Below are 22665 nucleotides of genomic sequence, written 5' to 3' on the forward strand. Positions count from 1 at the left end.
AGAGAGCAGTGTTTGCCTGTGCTCCCGCTTCTCCAGCCTTGTCTCCCTGGCGGCTGTACCCACTTGGGCACTCTCTGAAGTCCAAGACCCCTCTCATCCTTAGATCCTATCCCGGTTTTGAGATGAACTCTGTCTCTCCAGTGAGCAAACTATTCTCTCCATCTTTTTCTTTGTCTTTGTCCTTCCCCACTGAAAGGAACCTCTCTTTCTTGGAGATATGGCTGATTCCAGACTTTGGGCAGTGTAGGCACAAGATGAATCTAGAATATTTTTTTGCACCAGAAAAAAAAAAAGCTAAAAATGATAGGTCATGAAACAGAGACACAGAGTCACAAAAATAAGCTTAAAGGTATGCTCAGTGGTGAAATCTGGAATGGTTATTGTGCAGTGGGGAATCTGGGCCACACCTAGAGCAGGTGATCAAATTAATATCTCCTAAGTGAGACAGATGTTCACCATCTACCTTCAGCTGTCATACTCTCTTAGAAAGACACAAAACCACTTCTATAAAATTCTGGCTAAGAATACACTACCTGGATCCATTCTGTTAAAAATTCTATTTAAAATGTGTTATGTGCATGCTTGGTCATGCCCAACTCTTTGCAACGCCATGGACTACAACCACCAGGGTTCCTCTGTCCATGGAGTTTTCCAGGCAAGAATACTGGACTGGTTGCCGCTTCCTGCGCCAAAGGATCTTCCCGATCCAGGGACTGAACCCACATCTCCAGAGTCTCCCACACTGGCAGGCAGGTGTTTCACCACTGAGTCACCTGGGAGGCCCACCCGCTGAAAGTAGGAACATTTTCTTAAAAATTGGAAGACTATATTCTCTAAAAGTTGTGAATCTCCTTTAAGAAAAGGTTGTGAAAATGTTTCAGATTAAAAGAAACTCAAAGAGACAGAACAACTAAATGTCACCTGACCCTAGACTAAAGCCTGTTACAGAGAAGAAAAAATGATAGAAAGGATATCATTAGTGAATTAAAAATATTACAATATAAACAGCAGATTAAAGCATTACACCTATATAGAATTTACTGAAGTTGTTAACTGTTCTGTGCTTATATAAGAGAATGATACAGTGAAATATCCAAGGGTAAAGTATTTTTTACCCTTGCAATGTATCTATGCAATTGATCCTCAGATGGTTCAGAATAAGAAAGGAAAAAAAAAGATAAAATGTAAACAGTAAGCAAATATGAGTAGAAAGTATATGTGTGAATGAGAGAAAGAAAACTTAAAATGTAAACAGTAAGTGAATCTGAATAGAAAGCATATGTGTGGTTTTTTACAGATTTTATTGTTGTAATTTTTCTGTTTAAGCTTAACATTATTTCTTAGTAAAAGTTTAAAGATAAGAATAAATAAATGTGTCCCTTGTAAGGAAAAGCTCTTGCTGGTGGCTGAGATCAATGTTTTCTGACATCTTGCTACCAGTAAATAAGCTTCATAAAATTGGTATAGACAAACTAAGTGTTGGGTTAGGTGCAATTGGAAGAGTTGTAGATAATATTTGTGTTTTCATCATCAAACACACATTGAATACTTATTAATATTATGTTGTATAATGTCCTTTCTCTCCTCAAGAAAGAATACTAGATTGTGTGTACATAAGAATGCTTTATAGGAAAAAATAATTTACAAACATGACATTAGTATTAACAAATTATTTACAATAAGCCTGATGTCCTCTACTGATTCTGCACATTAGAAACTTATTTGAAAGCCACTGGCTCTGTTGACATGACTCAAGCCACTTTTCTTTTTTGACTTGAGATCCAAAGAAATGAGGATCCCTACGTTATTTTTAAGATAAGCTTAATTTCCCAAATAACAAAGTTCATGCTTTCTCACTGTTAGAAAATATATCTGAATAACCTGTAAAGGTCTTGATCCCTGCCTCCTGTATAATGTCACAAACCTCTGTCCATAGTTCTTCAGGCACTCTATCAGATCTAATCCCTTGAATCTATTTGTCACTTCCACTGCATAATCATAAGGGATTTGATTTAGGTCATACCTGAATGGTCTAGTGGTTTTCCTGACTTTCTTCAATTTCAGTCTGAATTTGGCAATAAGGAGTTCATGATCTGAGCCACAGTCAGTTCCCGGTCTTGTTTTTGCTGACTGTATAGAGCTTCTCCATCTTTGGCTGCAAAGAATATAATCAATCTGATTTTGGTATTGACCATCCGGTGATGTCCATGTGTAGAGTCTTCTCCTGTGTTGTTGGAAGAGGGTGTTTGCTATGGCCAGTGTGTTCTCTTAGCAAAACTCTGTTAGCCTTTGCCCTGCTTCATTCTGTACTCCAAGGCCAAATTTACCTGTTACTCCAGGTATTTCTTGACTTCCTACTTTTGCAATCCAGTCCCCTATAGTGAAAAGGACATCTTTTTTGGGTGTTAGTTCTAGAAGGTCTTGTAGGTCTTTATAGAACCATTCAACTTCAGCTTTTTCAGCATTACTGATCGGGGCATTGATTTGGATGGTTTGCCTTGGAAATGAACAGAGATCATTCTGTCGTTTTGAGATTGCATTCAAGTACTGCATTTCAGACTGGACCTGGAACAAAAGACTGGTTCCAAATAAGAAAAGGAGCACATCAAAGCTGTATATTGTCACCCCACTTATTGAACTTCTATGCAGAGTATATTGTGAGAAACACTGGACTAGATGAAGCACAAGCTGAAATCAAGATTGCTGGGAGAAATATCAAAAACCTCAGATATACAGATAACACCACCCTTATGGCAGAAAGTGAAGAAGAACTAAAGAGCCTTGATGAAAGTGAAAGAGGAGAGTGAAAAAGTTGGCTTAAAGCTCAACATGCAGAAAACTAAGATCATGGCATTTGGTCCCATCACTTCTTAGCAAATATATGGGGAAACAGTGGAAACAGCGACTGACTTTATTTTGGGGGGCTCCAAAATCACTGCAGATGGTGACTGTATCCATGAAGTTAAAAGACGCTTACTCCTTGGAAGGAAAGTTATGACCAACCTAGACAGCATATTAAAAAGCAGAGACATACTTTACCAACAAAGGTCCATCTAGTCAAGCCTATGGCTTTTCTAGCAGTCAGGTATGGATGTGTGTTGGACTATAAAGAAAGCTGAATTGATGCTTTTGAAGTGTGATGTTGAGTAGGCTCTTGAGAGTCCCTTAGGCTGCAAGGAGATCCAACCAGTCCATCCTAAAGGAGATCAGTCCTGAGTGTTCATTGGAAGGTTTGATGTTGAAGCTGAAACTCCAATACTTTGGCCACCTCACACAAAGAGTTGACTCATTGGAAAAGACCCTGATGCTGGGAAAGATTGAGGGCAGGAGAACAAGGGGATGACAAATGATGAGATGGTTGGATGGCATCACCCACTCAATAGACATGAGTTTGTGTAGGATCCAGGAGTTGGCGATGGACAGGGAAGCCTCGTGTGCTGCAGTTCATGGGGTCTCAAAGAGTCAGACACGACTGAGCGACTGAACTGAACTGAACTGAACTGCATTTCAGAATCTTTTGTTGACTATGGTGACTACTCCATTTCTTCTAAGGAATTCTTTCCCAAAGTAGTAGATATAATGGTCATCTGAGTTAAAATCACCCATTCCAGTCCATTTTAGTTCACTGGTCCAAATAGGGAAAGCAGTATATCAAGGCTGTATGTTGTCACCTTGCTTATTTTACTTATATGCAGAGTACATCATGAGAAACGCTGGGCTGGACGAACCACAAGCTAGAATCAAGCTGGAATCAAGCTGGAAAAGACCCTGATGCTGGGAAAGATTGAAGGCAGGAGGAGAAGGGGACGACAGAGAATGAGATGTCTGGATTTATCACCATCACTGACTCAAAAGTAAACTCCAGATATTGGTGATGGACAGGGAGGCCTGGCGTGCTGCAGTCCAGGAGGTCACAGAGAGTCAAACACAGCTTAGCAACTGAACTGACTGAATCTGTAATGGACTATAATTCCCTTGAGAATCAAGCCCTACTTTGTAATGTCTTTAAGTCAACATCTGGAATCTGGCTATTAACCCCTACGAAATCCAACAGTGTGCCCAGTCCTCCCATGCGGGGACCACCAACTTGTCTGTGTTCCTTTCTCTTAGCTTGTAGGTTCAGACTCTTGCGCACCATACATTGCTTTCTCATATTATTGTAGGACCAGCTTGATATTCAGCCTTCAAGAAATGTTCAACTCACTCAGGGTCATCAGAGTGCAATAGAAAGGACTCTTGGATTTTGGCACTTGGCAAATCTAGGAACATATTTAGCTCTGCCACTTATCAAATGGATGGTAGCCAAAGTACTTAATATCTCTAATCTTGTTTCCTCTCTTTAAATGGGAAATAACAATGCTACTTCCTCAGAGGATGGTTGTAAGAATTGAGACAGTGCTACACAGAATGGCATGGTGCCTTGCACATGGTGATTTATTGGAAAACATTAATTACTAACACTATTTAAGGAAAATAAAGAAAATTTTTATTTTAATAGCTGCACCATGTTCTCTTTAGGCTGATACTCTCCTTATTTAAATTCTTCTGGGAAAAAGCAAGGCTCTAAGGTGTTCGGGATTAAAAGAATACAGGAAAATGAAAGAGACAATGAAACTATTCTGCGTAGCTCAGCAACAGAAGTTAGAGGACACAGCAGAAACCACAATGACGAGAATCAAGCATAAAGTTAAGGAGGTTAAGGAGGAAATAGGAAAAGAGAAAGTTTCACCTCCATGAGAAGGTGCCAAAGAGGTAAAATATCCAGTGGTAAATTTTGAGTATCTGCCTTACCACGAATTGGCGGCCTGTGACTTCCTGGAACTCAAATTAAATCTGTAACTTGAGTGAATGTTCCTGTTTTCTCTTTGTTTGTAGGTTTGTTTCCACAGTGAAAATTGAGGTGGCAGAGATGCGTTCTCAAGACTGAGATGGCGCCGAGCCGAGAAGGATGAGCAGGTACTTAAGGGAAGGTGCAACCAAGGTTGAGAGCTTTGCAGAAGTAAGTAGGCCTTAGAAGAGGCTGTGAGAGGGGATCTCTGATAAAGCACAGAAAACTTGAGGGATAACAGGATGGGACCTTAACCTGACCTCTGGATTTTATCCTTATTATAGTTAAGAACATGGACTTGTCTCAAAGCAGCTTGTGTTCAGAATATTTTAAACTAGATAAAAATACTAAAAGGTAGAAAAATGTGATAGGTCCACAGTCCTCTATCTATGATTCCAAAATACAAAAATTCTAACAATGTGTTGTTTCGTTTGGCATCCATATATTTTAGTGGTGAAACCGGACTTTATTCTCCAGTCGGCTGCCTATTGTTTCTGTCTACTGCCACAGTAGGTACAGCCATACAATTTGCTGAAGATTTATTCATGTTTTGGAATATGTGTGCCACCCATGTTCTGCTAGAGTGATTGGTTATATTTATATTATCATATTCTCAAACACTTCTGGGCCCAGGGTTTTGGATAAGAGTTTATAAACATAAACTCAGAAAAACAGAAAATTTAAATGAGTGAAAAAAAAAAAGATAAAGTGTTTACCTTCCAGGGTATTTCTAAAGCTGAAGTTAGCAGCTTTATCCATGGAACCTGATTCATACTGGGTCAAACTCAGGCAAAACTCCACATCAGCCGAGGAGGGGAGCCTCGGGGTCCTGGCTTTGTCGTGGTTTCCAGGATTGCGCAGTAATGGTCCCTCAGACGTCCCGTTGCATAAAGCCTGGCGACTGTTGTACTCCTCCAGTCTGCTGCAGATGATCTGCACAGAACGCCTTTGTGTTAAATGAGTGTTGTAAAAGGGGGAAAGTAGGGAGGTTGGGATTCCTTATTTGGGTGTTGGATATTTGGATGTCTAATCATCAGGAGATTCATGTCTTAAACTGTTGAAGGAAGCAGCTTTCTGACGCTTGCAGAGTAACTGTAACCCATGAAAGTTACAGTTCAGACCGCAGTTCTAGTCTTGCCACTTAAGACTAGGAGGAAATAGGAAAAGAAAATAATTTTCTACCACTTAAGAAAATAAATTCCATAGATCTCATTGAACAAATAATAATAATTACTTCATATAATTGTTGTCAGATATTTGTTAGGAAAATTAATTTGACAAACATTTGCTAAACATCCATTGTGTAACTTCACTGGGCATATGCCTGTGAAGCTAGCCATGGCCCAGAGTTTAGGTCTGTACCCTCTTCTTTTAATTCTGTCTCTATCTGCCTCCTTGGCTATAATAACCAGTTTCATGGCTTACATGCCACTGCATGATAAGAACTTTCTGATTGCTATCTCAAGTTCAAAAGCTCTCTTCTGAGCTCTAACCCTATATATCCATCTCTGACTTCATATTTCAGTGTTATCTCACAAGCATTTAAAATGTAGTATTTAAAAAAAAATGTGTTCCTTCCTAATAGCTAATAAGGGGAAAAATCTGAAATAAGATATATATGCACGTATAACTGAATCACTTAGGGGTACACCTGAAACTAGCACAGCATTGTAAATCGACTATGTTATTATTGTTGAGTTGCTAAGCTGTGTTTGAATCTTTGACCCCGTGGACTTTAGCCCACCAGGCTCCTCTGTCCATGGGATTTCCCACCAAAGGCTGGAGTGGGTTGTCATTTCCTTCTCCAGGGGATCTTCCTGACCCAGGGATTGAACCTGTGTCTCCTGCACTGGCAAGTGTGTTCTTTACCACCGAGCCACTTTACTATAAAAACTAAATTTAAAAAGAAGTTAAAAAACGAAAAAAACCTTGAAATTAAAACAAGGTTAAAAAATTGTCTCCCTATACTTCCAGTCACATCAACTATCCTGAAACTTAAACCAGAAGTCCATAAATCTTCATTTTGTAACCAAAGACTGTTATCATCTGTATTTTGTTCCCCTTTATTTTTCACATTGAAATCATCAGCCAAACTTGTCAATTCTACCTCCAGAATACATCGTGAATCTCTATTTGTTTACAAATTCTATGATCCAACTGAGGAAGTCGGGCTGGCTACTCTTCTCTGTGCCTCACCTGCGCTTCTCCATCCATGCCTTCATTTCTGCCTAAGCACATCCATTCCTTACTGTTTATCTGATATTCTAATTAGTCTTCAAGGTTAAACCAATATTTTGAAAAAGAAAAATTTAAAAAGTCAACTGTGACTTAAAAAGTAATTCAGAATTGTCTGACTCTAAAATCTGAAGAAGTTAGAGATCCTTCGCCAAATTATTTTGCTTACAATTTCGTTTATATGTGAAAGTCACTCAGTCATCTCTGACTGTTTGTGACCCCATGGGCTGCAGCCTGCCAGGCTCCTCTGTCCGTGGAATTCCCCAGGCCAGAGTACTGGGGTGGGTAGCTATTCCTTTCTCCAGGGTATCTTCCCAACCCAGGCATTGAATCCAGGTCTCCAACACTGCAGGAGGATTCTTTACTGTCTGAGCCACCAGGAAAGCCCAAAAATACTGGAGTGGGCAGCCTATCCCTTCTCCAAGGGATCTTCCTGACCTAGGAATCGAACCGAGGTCTCCTGCATTACAGGTGGATTCTTTACCAGCTGAGTTACCTCACTTACATGCTGGCAGAAGAATAAACTATCATCAAAATATTTGACAAGTCAAAAGGAGTTCTTCCAATAAATACAACATAAAAATGCTAAGTGATTAAAAATATCACATTATAATTTAATTAGCAGATTTTTTTTTCTCAGTAGTATGTAAGTTAATTCCTCAACTGAAAATCATCGATGCCTTAAGTTCCATGAGGGCAATTAAACAGGTAGCAAGATAACAAACTTAAATTGAAGCATAAAGTACAGGAGAGCTCACCTTGCCATTTGTGACTATTCACAATAGCACTTAATCCATAAGTGGCCTGTGCCCACTGAGTAGATAATAGAGTTGTTTGTCAAACTCAAACTTGACTCATTTTAATCTCCCTTGATAGTCAGTAGCACCTCCTTTTTTAAAAAAAATAATATCTCCATGAAGATAACTTTCTTGTTTTTTTCATTTTTGTTCATCCCCAGAATCTAGAATAGAGACTCTATAAATATTTGATAGAATAATTAAAAAAAATCAATGGAAGAATCAGTGACTCTTCAACTACCAACATGTGTTGAACACCATTTTTTCCTAGTTCTGTTATTGGTACCAACATTGGCCCTAAAAGATATTTTCAAAAATGTATCATTTGTGTTAAACATATATTGAGTCCTCACTCTCAACAGGAAGGGTATCTTTGTGTATACTTTCTAAAATTCACAAATGATCTTGTAGGTCGATATCATTTTATTCCTATTTTAATGATAAGGAAACTGAATGTGGAAGAGTGTAAAAGGCTGGTAGGATCTAAAGCCCTGTATCATGATTAATTTATGGCAACAGGCAAGGTACATTAAACAATATTTTTAAAGCGAGTCTTCTTGCTTAGCTGTTTATATCACTGTTAAGAATAATCAAGGCAATCCTATCAGTGTCCTACTCCAGTGAGTTAGCAATCTATAAGAATGTAAAATCAAGTTGTGTTGTCATGCTCAGTCGCTTCAGTCATGTCCAACTCTGCAGTGTCATGGACTATAGCCCACCAGGCTCCTCTGTCCATTCTCCAGGCAAGAATATTGGAGTGGGTTGCCCCAGGGAATCTTTCTGACCTAGGGATCACACCTACATCTTATGTCTCCTGCGTTGGCAGGCAGGTTCTTTACCACAAATACCATCGAGTAAAACCACCATCAAATAGAACTGTATGAGCCTTGCTCCCCAGGAATGGGTGCTGCTATGTTACACAACAGACACTTGGAGAAGCTTTTAATTTCCAGTCATAAAGATATCACTTATTAATTCAAGGGTTGTGTGTTAGAAAAAAAATTATTTCCAGATTCACATTGGTGTGGGCTTCAATTCTGGTTCAGCAACTTACTAGCAATGTGTCGATGAATATATTATTTAGGCTTGCTAAGTCTCAATTTCTTCAACTGTAATATGAAATAATAAATATAATGTTAATATATGTCATATTTACATGTGTTTGTTTTAAAAATATACTTAAACACATTATTTATATTTAAATATGCATTAAATATATATAACAGACTAGTTCAAAATTGGGAAAGGAGTACATCAAGGCTGTATATTGTCATCTTGCCTATTTAACTTATATCAGAGTATATCTTGTGAAAAATCAATAACCTCAGATATACAAATGATACCACCCTTATAGCAGAAAGTGAACTAAAGAGCTTCTTGATAAAGGTGAAAGAAGAGAGTGAAGAAGCTTACTTAAAAGTCAACATTCAGAAAACTAAGATCATGGCATCCAGTCCCATCACTTCACGGCAAAACAGTGGAAACAGTGACAGACTTTATTTTCTTGGGCTCTAAAATCACTGCAGATGGTGACTGCAGCCATGATGTTAAAAGACACTTGCTCCTTGGAAGAAAAGCTCTGACAAACCTAGACAGCATATTGAAAAGCAGAAACATTACTTTGCTTTGGGGGATACTGAAGGACAGGGAAGCCTGATGTATGGAGTCCATGGGGTAGCAAATAGTCAGATACAACTTAGGGATGGAACAACAATTTTTGCATTAAATGTAATATATTGGATCCCTTTATAGTGTTAATTAACTACCCATTGCAGCATGTATATAGATGGAAGCACTTTCATTCCTGTTTGAAAAATAAATCATATCCAGATATTTTTAAAAGATCTAAAAAATCCTACTGCCTAGAAGACTCCTGCAGAAGACTGAGTTAAATTAGAGGTTGGAATGAAACTATTTTGCTTAAATCACAACTGCCAAGTGATTAAATGTTCAGATGGCTAAATGTATTAGTAACAATGAGTAAATCTACCCCAGTTCCAGAAATAATTTGAAATAAATCTCAAATTATTGTTCTTCTATTTGATATAGAAGGGGAGGCAGGGTAGGAGAAAGCATTAGCACTAGCTATGATCATGGAGATTGCAATTAGATATGGTTTGCAAACTGAGCAAATTACATAATCTCCTACTATCAAGGTTTTTCATCTGTAAATGGGGACTATAACAACTTTTTATGAAGGATCAAATAATTTTACCTATGTAAAGCACTTAGTACATAATGCCAAGTAGAGACTGTTTAATAATGACAGCTATTATATTATTGCATACAAGACTATTAGGCAGGCCACCAAATTGTTAACCCTGACTCTATTACACAAGATGAATAATCATTATTATAATAGCTATCATCAATATATCATATGAGGATATATTGTGATAATAATTCCATACTTAAAATTCAAAGAATATGTCAGATACTAAACTAGTCATTTTACATTAACAGTTTTCATTGAATCCCTTCAGAATAATGCTTTAAAATATATTATTCTAATTTTCAGGGGGGAAAGTTCTCACATAATTAAGTAACTTCTCCAGGATCTTGTAGCTAAGTGAGTTACAAAAGTCATGTTTTTATGGCTCAAAAGACTATCCCCTTCCACTTCATTAATTTGCTTTCCGTTCAGCTTAGTATTTTCATTAGTACAGAAAGCACACATATATCTTAATTGCACCCCATTTTTTCCTGTTGAGAAAAGAAGCCAAAGGTCAAAGATTACAAATAACTTGTCCAATATCATCAGATAATTGGCAGAGGGAGAATCTGGTGACAAAAGTCTTCTGATGAGGAATTTGTTTTTTTTTTTCCTGTTTCAACAAAGGTGACTTATATAATGTAGAGAAAAATCAAGTGTCCCAAGTCAAATGAAAAAGAAAAAGAAGAAATGGATGTATTAATGGAGAAGGTGAGCTTAGTGTTCTCTTAACTTTAAAGAAATAGCAGGAAAAAAAAGCCCAGTTATTAAAAGCTTTAGGAGCAAAAATTCTATTATGGCATTAGAGGTTTATCTAAAAGAATGTAAAACATATGACATTCCACAGAATCTTTTTCATAAAGAAAAAAGAGAAGCTGTTATTTCACCTAGCTGTTGCCATGGTTACCTAAAACCCATGACTCTCTGCTGAATTGTAACTTTTTTCTTCCTACTGTTTGCTTCCATGTGATGTGCTTTTCACCTGATGAGTGAATTCCCTGGCCATACTTCACTCATGTCCATCATCTTGGAAATGCTTTTTTCTCTTTATTTTGATCCATCATAACAGCTATTCTTGAAATACCTTTTCTTCTTACAGCTAGCTCATCTGCTGCTTGCATAACATTGGATCTAATTGTGTTGAGCATAGTTCGCCCCCCGCCCCGCAACAACCTCCAAAATCAGTGAACTGCTTTAATTCAGGAGCACTTTAAACATGCTTCTAGTTTAAAAGCTTTTGGAATTAAACAAACCAAAAAAATAATAAATGAACAAATATACAAAGGAGATATGAATACTGAAAATAAGCTTTCTGTAAAAGGTAGCATTTAGTAATTAAGTAATGCTTTTTAATGTATTACTTTATTTAATAATAAACCTTGTCCGTAAATATTATTAGTCTCACTTAAAACTCAGATTGGGTTATAACATGCTTGATCTTCTCTATGTGTGCTTTCTTTTTTTGCACACACACAAACACATACACACACGTAGAGAAAGCTACCAAAAATGTTTTATTCTAGGTTATAAATTGCTGCTTATTTTGGGCATCATTGTTTTCTTGGCCTTGGTTATCCAGTAGTTAAGGTTATGGTTATGGTTTAACGTTCTAGAAATCTAGCTATGTCTATACAGAGTTTAGTTTTATATGTGTTAGCACTGGAGCTAATGTTTCTATGGTTTTCAATTTTGTTCAATTTAGCATATACTGATAAAGCCCATTCTATGTATATATTATGTTCCTGGGTTCTGTGGATATAAAGATAAATTATAAATGGTTTCTACACTGGAACAGCTGGCAGTCTATTAGATAAAGACAGGTCTGAAAACCTGAAGAATTATAGGTACTATGTTATAAAATCTGTACAAAGTGTAATGATAGTACACAAGAGGGGAGGTCAATTCTACTTGAATAAGGGCTGTGAATAAACACCTAATGGAATATTTTCACTATAACATGAATGAAAAGGACTACTTCAGAATATCTGCTGCAGTTGTCTGTGCAAGTGACTTTGAGAGTTAAAGTGACTACAAGTTAGAATTTACATCCATGAATTAGTGGCTCGTTTGATCCTTTCTCAGCCTAAATGGCCCTTTATAAATAGGAAACTGCATGGTTGACTTGAAATAGCACTGGAGTCAGAAGCACTGTTGTTTTTTGTCCTCAGCTGTGTCACCTTAGGCAAATTATTGTACCTTTGGGGGCCTCACTATGTTTTACAAAATGTAGGTACAACACTACAGACTAATGGCAGTCTCTCAGCTAAGAGTTTATAAATTCTATGAATTTCTGAAAACTCCATTTTTTGTGTGTGATATTTGAAAGATATTTCAAGGATATTTCAAAGATATTTGAAATCAAGAAAAAGAAGAAGGCTTTTTTTTTTTTTTTTAACCAAAGGGGCTGAGTATAACTACTTAGGAAAATATTAATGAATTCACCAAGTGTGGAAGCTATTTAGTCTCACCATCTCACACAGTCTAGTTTTTTATTAGAGGGTTCAATTCAGGCAAAAGCATTTAAATTAGTGATATGTTTATTATAGAACCTAAGTTTGTAAAGTGAAAGAGATACCAAAACAATTTCCATATTAATTAAATCAGTCATTCTTAGGGCTGGCTCTGCATTAGAATTACAGTAGAAGGTTTTAAAAATACAGGTGCTTGAACTTCACAGTGGACCTCCTGAATATGATTTTCTGGCAGAAGGTAGATGGTGGAGCACATAAAAAGTTTTAAGTTCTTAAGTGAGTGATTTAGAAGATACTGAGAACCGCTGCGTTGTTGCTGTTGTTCAGCTGCAGAGTCATGTCCCACTCTTTGCGACCCCATGGGCTGTAGCATGCAGGCTTCCCTGTCCTTCCCCATCTCTCGGAGTTAGGTCAGTTGCATTGATTTAATTGCATTAAATCGATATAAATAACTGATCTTCATTTTTAAAGGACTTTAACCAGAAATGTGCAAAGGAATGGAAATAGCCAGCTAGAACTGAGTTTGACTGTAACCACACATAGCAACACTGCTCACAGCAGGTGGACATAAATGTTCACTCATTTCACCTTCCTTACTTAAATTATTGTTTGCTGACTTTTCTTCAGTGGTCTTTGTCCTCTGTATTTCCTAATTTTATTTTTAACACCAGTTACTCCACAGTGGTTTAATCATAGAATGATGTTAAATCTAATGCTGCAACTATTTTAACCCAGTGTTTACATACTAGACACAAATAAAATTATTTAGAAGTAAAGTTGAATACAATCATAAAGAAAAAAGAGAAAAATTCCACTCAATAATCAATAAATGAATCGGAAAAGTTACCATAATTTGCTAGCTCTCATGTAATTAGTGGCTTCCCAGATGGCTCAGTGGTGAAGACTCTGCCAGCCAGTACAGTAGATGCAGGAGACAGGGTTCAATCCCTAGGTCAGGATGATCTCTTGGAGGAGGAAATGACAACCCGCGCCAGTATTTTTGCCTCAGAAATTTCATGGACAGAGGATGCTGGCAAGCTACAGTCCATGGGGTCACAGAGAGTTGTGCACAACAGAGCGAGCACACACACACACACACACACACACACACACGTAATTAAATATCAATTAGTATTTGTCTATGAAGCTTCAGTGTGGATGTTGTAAAGTTTTGGTAATTTAGATAATCCACCAGTTTTTCTAGCTCAAGAAAAGCTGTACAGTTAAGGAAAGCATTATAACTAACTGAAAAATCCCATGTTCAAGCTTAACAGTATTTTAAGCAGTAACAGAGGATGTGAGAGTTAGATGAGTTCTTCACTATATAGATTAAGGTAGTAGGTCTGAAGGCTTATTGAAATAGATTTTTTTGAAGCACATTTTTCCAGCCTTTCCTGCACAAATACACTCCTTGCTCTTGGTAAACAGCTGACATTAGTGACACCAGATATTACAGTGGCCATTTACAATGCGTTTCAATAGGTTCATTTGGAAGCTGTAGGAACTTAGTGTGGGGTTTAGGGGTGGGGGTGGGGGAGGGGAGTGTTTGGGAAGCAGTTCACATATCAAAATTGCAGAGTTCCTGGTGAGAAGGCAAGATTCTTCCCATCTTATTTAAATATTGAGCTTATTTCCATAAAGTACAGCTAGTCAAAAGTGCTGTGTTAGAAATGGTTGGAACACAGGCAGACAAGTATTCCTTCTACCTTATAGTTTTAAAATAATAAATAATTAAAAGCATATTTCTTTGGCTACCTTTTGCCCCTAATCCAAAGTGAAAAAATCAGAATAGGAAAAATAGAAATTAAATTTCAAAATAGTGATCTCTTATCCTATACCTCAAAAGTTTACACATGTTTAGGGAAAATGCTCATTTCTTCTGCATCCTATTTAAAAAGTGAGTCAGGATGGGTCAGATCCTTTGGCTAAAGATATCATCGCAGATAGGTCCTTAGAAATATTATAGAGTGGTTGTACAACCAGGCTGCCTGAGAACAAATTTTGTCTCTACTACTTACTAGCTTTGGTATCCTGTACAAGTTATGTAATATCTCTAAACCTCAGTTTTGTTTTTTTTTAATCTTTAACATGGGGAAGGTTAGTAAGATTATTAAATGAATTAATGCACAAAACCACTCAGAACAGGGCCTCACACTTGTTAATCGATCAATGAATATTAGCTATTTTCATTATTTACCTGTTTAAGCCTGAGTATTCATATTTTTTAAAAGAAGATTTAATCTAAGTAATATTCCCCTAAATTCCTAATGGTAATAATCACTATAGACATTTACTAAATGATGTCTTCCCAGGATCCTCCTTTGAATATTCTTATCAATAGGATTCCTGGGATATGGCCAGATATTTGTATTTTCAATTTATACACTGAATTTTATTGAGAATAAAATTTCAGAAATATTGACCTAAATCATTTTTTTTTACTTAATCATCTAAATACTCATTTGTCCATTGATTCAACAAATACTTCATGAGCTCTTACAATTTGCCTGGCATCGTATTATGTGCTAGGAGATAGAGTGATGAACCAAATACTTTTTATTCATTAGATTTTAGGACCCAAGTACAGGATATTGGACAAAGAACCACACAAATCTGTATGGAACTGCAATTGTGAAGTGTGCTATAAAGGAAAATTACAAAGTATGTTGAGAGCTCTTGACAGGGGACATTTTCTAGGCTTGGCAGGAGAAGAACAGATGGGAAAGGAGGTTTCTGAAGACCTGCCAGAAGTGATGGCTAAGGTTCTTTTAAGCTTTGATATTGTATGTCCTGCACACCTTACCTGCCAAGAGGAGAAGAAGGATGCTGGGCTGAGCAGATTAGGGTTTGCAGGATTGCGACCTCCCATGTACTCATCTGTGCAAACCTCACAGTTTTCTGCATCTCTCCAGTCCCAGTATGGAATCGTGAAGTTCTCATCCCCGGTCAGCTTCTGGATTTCCTGTTCCCACAGCAGCAAGAAGAGTCTATGCCAAGGCAGGAAACCCGGGGCTTCATGAGCAAAATCAATGTCTCTCCAGACTTCAGAGTCCCCAAGCAGCGTGTCCCTTGACACATAATAATGCATCCAGACAAAGAGGTCATAAACACTGACGTCATTGAACAGGGGCGTTGTTCCGTGATTCATTTGGCCATAGGTGCCCGTGGGGATGACGTAGTCTGGGCTGGTGGTATGTTTTGCCAAAGTGAGATAGGCAAGAAATTTGTTCTTCTCTGGGACACTCAAATCAAAGATGTTTCTTCTCACCAGAAGTCGCCTTTCTGTGCAGCGGGGTCCCCGAAATCCAAACTTACAACTTCCGCAATTGAATCCCATGAAGTTGCCAAAGCACTGGCAGGTTCTGTTATAAAAGATGGAGGGCCAAGACTCGCGGTCGTCCACCCCCGTGAAGGGGAACTGAGGCCCGAGCGGCGCCGTGGACAGAATGACGTCCTGGCAGGAGCCCCTGCCCGAGAGCCGGCCGCAGGGGCTCCCGTCGCCCGCCCAGGGCGGGCAGCACTGCTTCTCCATCAGGCTCTTGGAGGAGGCACAGGCTCGAGGGAAGTGGCCCGCAGAGGTCCGGAAACTCCATAGCAGGCAGTACAGGGCGGCCAGGAGCATTTTTCCTCCGGTCCTCACACGGTCTGCCTGAGCTGGTTAATGGAGTCACACTCTTCCCTTTCCAGCTCCCCACTCAGTGACTATCACATGTTTTGGCTAAGATCTATATAATACCACTCCCACCTCCAGCATTAAACCCTCTCAGCCTTTATCTAAGCTTTCATCTTCTGAAAACCACATGACTAACTTTTCTCTGGAGTTGGCATATATCCCATTAGTGGGATAGGCCTATGTTAAAGTGAGAAACACTATTCACCATTAACAGTTTAAGTCTTATGGTTAGAATCCCAGTTAATTTACTATATAACTAGTGATATTTCAATTTGAAAATAAGAAGTCATGTCAGGAATAGAGCCTCTTTATTAAGACAAGTCAGGTAGTGTTAGAGATTTTGCACGTAAGATGGTTTGTTTCTCAAAGACCATAAATAATAAATAGGCCAAGGCATTGGTAGGATTTGGCTTTTCAAGAAGAGACATTTTTCACAGCCTGGAGATTATTTCTTATATCTGAAACTTATTTATTTTATACAAAGTATCAGAAGATTAAAACTTTTTCTGATATGCTTCCAGATTATCTTGATGCCAGCTGCTACTTGCTGTCTAATTGCTCATTTTCTGAATATTGCTAAGGATAGATCACTTTGATAGCTGGGTCGTCAGCTTTACTTTGGAAACGTTTTCTGGTGAATATTTGAAAGAAATCTTCCCAGGTGGCTCAGTGGTAAAGAACCTGTCTGCCAATGCAGGAGAATCAAGAGACATAGGTTCAATCCTTGGCTTGGGAAGATCCTCTGGAGGAGGAAATGGCAACCCATTCCAGTATTTTTGCCTGGAAAATCCCATGGACAGAGGAGCTGGTGGGCTATAGTCCATGGGGTCACAAAGAGACAGACATGACTGGGCAATTGAAAACACAGCACACATTAGAAAGGAAATTTTTTATTAAAGTGTAGGTGGTTGTCAATATTTTATTAGTTTCAGGTATACAACATAGTGATTCAATATTTTAGTGTTATACTACAGTATAAAATATTGGTTATATTACCTGTGCTACACAATATGTATTTCTGCTTATTTATATATAGTATTATATATATAATAGTTTGTACTTTTCTCATTTTATGCTTTCACCACCTTGTTTCACCCATAAGTTCTAGAAATCAGTAATTCATTTGAAGTTTTGTTTGCAATTTGGTCTTGCAAAGGAGTTCTCATTGTAGTGAGTGAATAAGGTCTGATACATTTATTCAACAAATTTTTATTGATCATGCAAATTCTTTCAAGACTTTTTTGTCTCTGTGTGTATAGTGAGCTAGATAAACTGAAATGAATGATAGAAATATCATTTTACCACTACACTAGTTTTTAAATGAGTAGTATAGAAAATCAGAACATCAGACTATTAATGGAGAGACATCTTTGAGAACTGAGGATATAGAAATGATTGAATAGTTTGAAATAATAATGCATGAGTTTTTCAATAGAAGTATCCTCTGAGTCAAGCTTTAAAGGATAGGCATAAGTTGGAAAGACAAATGAGAATGGAGACAATACTTCAGTCAGGGGAAACTGTAGAGAGATGAGAGCTGTATTTTTCATCTGCTGAGTAAGAACATGAGCTTCATGTATGCACCCACACCATGGGTTTAAACCTGGGCCCAATCCATGTGCTGTGCTTAGTTCCTCAGTCGTGTCGGACTCTTTGTGACCCCAGGGACTGTAGACCGCCAGGCTCCTCTGTCCATGGGGATTCTCCAAGCAAGAATACTGGAGTGGGTTGCTATGCCCTCCTCCAGGGGATCTTCCCAACCCAGGGAGCGAACCCAGGTCTCCTGCATTGCAGGTGGTGGTCTTTACCATCTGAGGCACCAGGGACCCAATCCATGGAGGGGCTTAAAAACTAAGTGGTTTGAACTAAAGTGAGTTGAAGAGCTAGAAGATAAGAGAGTCAAGTCAAAGTTGTCCCTGTGAGGCTTTTTTCCCCTTATCCTGTTCCATGCTTAAAGCTAGTGGCCCCTTGAACTTGCAGAACAAGGCAAGAAGGTGAAAGCTTAAAAAGCAGCAGGGATGCAGAGAAGGTCATCACTACATGTGATGCTGGAATGTCAGCCTTTCTGTTCTCTTCCCATTCTGCTTGAGTTTGTCTTGCTATTTAGAAAAAATATCGAGGCCGCCCTACAACTCTTTTGAGACTCAAGTAGCCGTTTTAGGTGAAAGGAAGCAGTGTGTGCATGAGAGGAAGAGAAGAGAAGTTTCCATGGAAATGCTGCCTCTGGCTGGATCAGAAAGTCATCACATGATCTCTACAAGGAGGCTTAATCTTTTTTCTTCTTGCTTTCAGAGCCACAGAGAGACTAACACAAGGCTTCTTGTCCCTGGAAGTCTTGTTTCTATGTTACTTATAAGCATATGTGGCCTTTTATAATTCTGTTCCATCTACTTACAGATAGAACTTAACTTCTCATGTTCAATTTAATTAGAAATTTTGCTTTATATCCCCCCCCACCAGCCCCCACATCAGGCTTCCCAGTGAACAACTGCGAAAGCCTCCATCACATCACTGGGCTTCTGTGTCTGTTCTCCCAAGTCTCTTTTTCATACTCTTCAGAGCATGCTTAGAGGAATTCCTGATGTACTTTGTCCTTTTAATTTCATTTGCAAAACTGATAACCTTAAATTGGTAGACTTCTTTATTAGTCTCAAATATAGGACATTATCTCCTCTGGCCTATTTGTAAAACAGTCTTATTGCTATTACAAAATTCTTTGGAGAAATGCCTATTGGTACAGTCACTATGGAGAACAGCATGTAGGTTGCTTTAAAAACTGAAAATAGAGCTACTATATGATTTAGCAAGTCCACTCCTGGGCATATATTAACAGAAAATCATAATTCTAAAAGATGCATGCACCCCTGTGTTCACTGCAGCTCAATTTACTATAGCCAAGACATGGGAGCAGTATAAAAATCGATCAACAGATAAATGGATAAAGAGGAAGTGCTTCATATATACAATGGACTATTACTCAGTGATAAAAGAGAATGAAATAATGCCATTTGCAGCAACATGCATGGACCTAGAGATTGTCATACTAAGTCAGACATAGAAAGACAAATATAATTTGATATCATTTATATGTAGAATCTAAAAATTAAAAAATGATACAAGTGAGCTTATATTAAAAAAAAAGAAATAAACTCACCGACATAGAAACAAAGAGATGATTACCAAAGGGGAAAAGAGGTGGAGAGATAAATTAGGAGCTCGGGATTAACATATCGCATTACTATACAAGAAATAGATAGATAACAAAGATCTGCTGTATAGTACAGAGAAAATAATATTTTGTTATAACTTATAAGGGAAAAGAATCTGAAAATTATATATATATCTGAATCACTTTGCTATGTGCCTGAAACTAACACAACATCATAAATCAATTATATTTCAGTTTTTAAAAAGTGCAAAATTTTTGTCAAACCCCATCTAGATTGCTTCCTCCTTGAGCTCTAGATACACATTTACTAAGTGTCTCCAGTTTACAGACTTTGAAATTGTTCTGTCTTACCCTGGGAGATTATTGTATGAGTTAACACCTTAGCTAATGTGAGACTGTATTAGTCAGAATTAGGGCCTCTGTAAATATTCTGCAATTATTTATGGAGCATCAATTATCAGGCATGCTATGAGGAAGGGGTACTATGGGAAGAACAATGAAAGGTTTGGTTTCTCATATGAGAGGTTTCTACCCTCATGAAACATATAACCTATTAAAAAAATGTCTTAATTTTAATAATATTTATTGGGGAAGGGAATGGCAACCTACTCCATCATTCTTGCCTGAAGAATCCCAAGAACGGAGGAGCCTGGAGGGCTGCAGTCCATAGGGTCACAAAGAGTTGGACATGACTGAGAGACCAAGAACAGCACAGCACAGCATATTTCAAGAGACATCTGAAAGATTAGTAGAAGTCTGTTTGGTGAAGAGACTAATAGGAGTGTAAGCTTTCTAGACCGAGGAAACACAATATGCAGAAGTTCCAACTTGGAAACAGCATGGCATGTTCAAGGATCCTAAGCAGTTAAAGTGGCTATAACCCCCAAAGGGATATGATATATGTATAGAAGGTATGTGTGGATGGGGTCATAGTACTTGAAGGATTTGAAGCAGAGTTTTGATGTAATCATGTGCACGTTTAAAACATTTAAACATAAAACTCAAGCTGCTGACATGAAAACAGATGTAGGGTGGAAGCAAGAGTCAATGTAGAAATAATTCTTAAGAGTTTATTGGAGTAACCCAGGCAATAAATTATGTGGCTTGGACCAGAGTGATGATCCCTGTGATAAAGAGAAGTGAAGGAATTTAAGACACACACAAGTGATGAATTCAAGAGGCATGAGAGGAGAAGAGAAAGAGGATCTGGAGTTGACTTCTAGGTTACTGGTTTGTAGAGGGTAAAATGTTTGTGGTAATTGAAGATGGTTTCAATTTTAGACATACTGAATTTGAATGTTTAAGTTTAGTCTAACCACAAACAACTGTCCTCTCTTTTCTGCTGTTTGCATTGGTAAATCAGCTACTCACAAGTTGTGACCTAGCCAACTTTGATCATTCCTTCACTCTGACCACTTGCCTTTGCTTCTTTATTTGATGATGACTTGAACCTTCTTCTCCAGCATTTTTAGACCCCTCCTCTAAATTTTAACAATAGCTAACATTTATTGAATATAAGTAACATAATTACTTCAGTTTGAGTAGTTACCATTTTTAAAATAAATGTAACTATGCATATTAAAAAGCAGAGACATTATTTTGCCAACAAAGGTCTGTCTAGAAAAGGGTATGGTTTTTCCAGTAGTCATGTATGGATGTGAGAACTGAACCATAAAGAAAGCTGAGCGCCAAAGAATTGATGCTTTTGAACTGCGGTGCTGGAGAAGACTCTTGAGAGTCCCTTGGACTGCAAGGAGCCCATCCTAAAGGAGATCACTCCTGGGTGTTCATTGGAAGGACTGATGCTGAAGCTGAAGCTCCAATACTTTGGCCACCTGATGTGAAGAACTGATTCATTTGAAAAGACCCCGACGTTGGGAAAGATTGAAGGCAGGAGGAGAAGGGGACGACAAAGGATGAGATGGTTGGAAGGCATCACCGACTCAATGGACATGAGCTTGAGTAAACTCCAGGTGTTGGTGATGGACAGGGAGGCCTGATGTGCTGCAGTCCATGGAGTTGCAAAGAGTTGGACACGACTGAGCGACTGGACTGAACTGAACTGCACTGATGCAAATAGTTAAATACACTCAAGTTAGGAAAAATAATATAATGAATTAGTGTGTCCCCATCATCAAGCTTCTTCAACCGTCATCTTTCTCTAGGTACTGTTTCTTCAGCCTACCCACAAAAAAAACAAAAAATTCTTTAGTGTTTTAAAACAACTCTCAGATAGCATATATTGCCTGTAATATCTCAGTGAAGACAGTTCACAATTAAGGACTTGAAAATACAAGCAGAGAAGTAGTACCACATCTCAGACAAAAAGAGAGAACAATAACTCTTTAATATCATTTGATTTTAAGTTTATGCTCAATTTAATTAAATTGTATTAAAAGTGTTTTTTCCCCAAGATCCAAATAAGGCCTACACATTGCTTTTGGTTGACATATATCTTAGGCTTTCTTTTTAATCATGTTTCTCTTCTTTTTTTCTTCCAAATAAAATACTTAAGGAAGAAGCTAGATTCTCTTCTATAGAATTCTCCACATTTTGAGGTTGCCTAATTTTATCCTGTGGCTGCATTTAATGTTTCTTTATCCCATATTTCCTATCACTTTATGAATCAGTTCAGTTCTGTCTCTCAGTCGTGCCCGACTCTTTGCAACCCCATGAATCGCAGCACACCAGGCCTCCCTGTCCATCACCAATTCCTGGAGTTCACCCAAATTCATGTCCATCGTGTTGGTGATGCCATCCAGCCATCTCATCCTATGTCGTCCCCTTCTCCTCCTGCCCCCAATCCCTCCCAGCATCAGAGTCTTTTCCAGTGAGTCAACTCTTCGCATGAGGTGGCCAAAGTATTGGAGTTTAAGCCTCAGTATCAGTCCTTCCAATGAACACCCAGGACTGATCTCCTTTAGGATGGACTGATTGGATCTCCTTGCAATCCAAGGGACTGTCAAGAGTCTTCTCCAAAACCACAGTTCAAAAGCATAAATTCTTTGGCACTCAGCTTTTTTCATAGTCCAACTCTCACATCCATACATGACCACTGGAAAAACCACAGCCTTGACTAGACAGACCTTTGTTGGCAAAGTAATGTCTCTGCTTTTGAATATGCTGTCTAGGTTGGTCATAACTTTCCTTCCAAGAAGTAAGCATATTTTAATTTCATGGCTGCAATCACCATCTGCAGTAATTTTGGAGCCCCCCAAAATAAAGTCTGACACTGTTTCCACTGTTTCCCTGTCTATTTCCCATGAAGTGACGGGACCAG

The 22665-nt window shown here is 38.2% G+C and overlaps 1 protein-coding gene across 1 annotated transcript in view; it reads right to left on the reverse strand.

The window, feature by feature from the left end:
* The window catches only part of TYR (tyrosinase), a 110997-nt gene extending 94716 nt beyond the window's left edge, over positions 1 to 16281 (reverse strand). Inside the window, 2 exon segments of the mRNA NM_001287562.1 lie at positions 5545 to 5761; positions 15347 to 16281. Of these exon segments, the coding sequence (NP_001274491.1) occupies positions 5545 to 5761; positions 15347 to 16165 (1036 nt within the window). The 5' untranslated portion in view covers positions 16166 to 16281.

The sequence above is a fragment of the Capra hircus genome, chromosome 29 (assembly GCF_001704415.2).
Source record: "Capra hircus breed San Clemente chromosome 29, ASM170441v1, whole genome shotgun sequence".
Lineage (NCBI taxonomy): Eukaryota > Metazoa > Chordata > Mammalia > Artiodactyla > Bovidae > Capra > Capra hircus.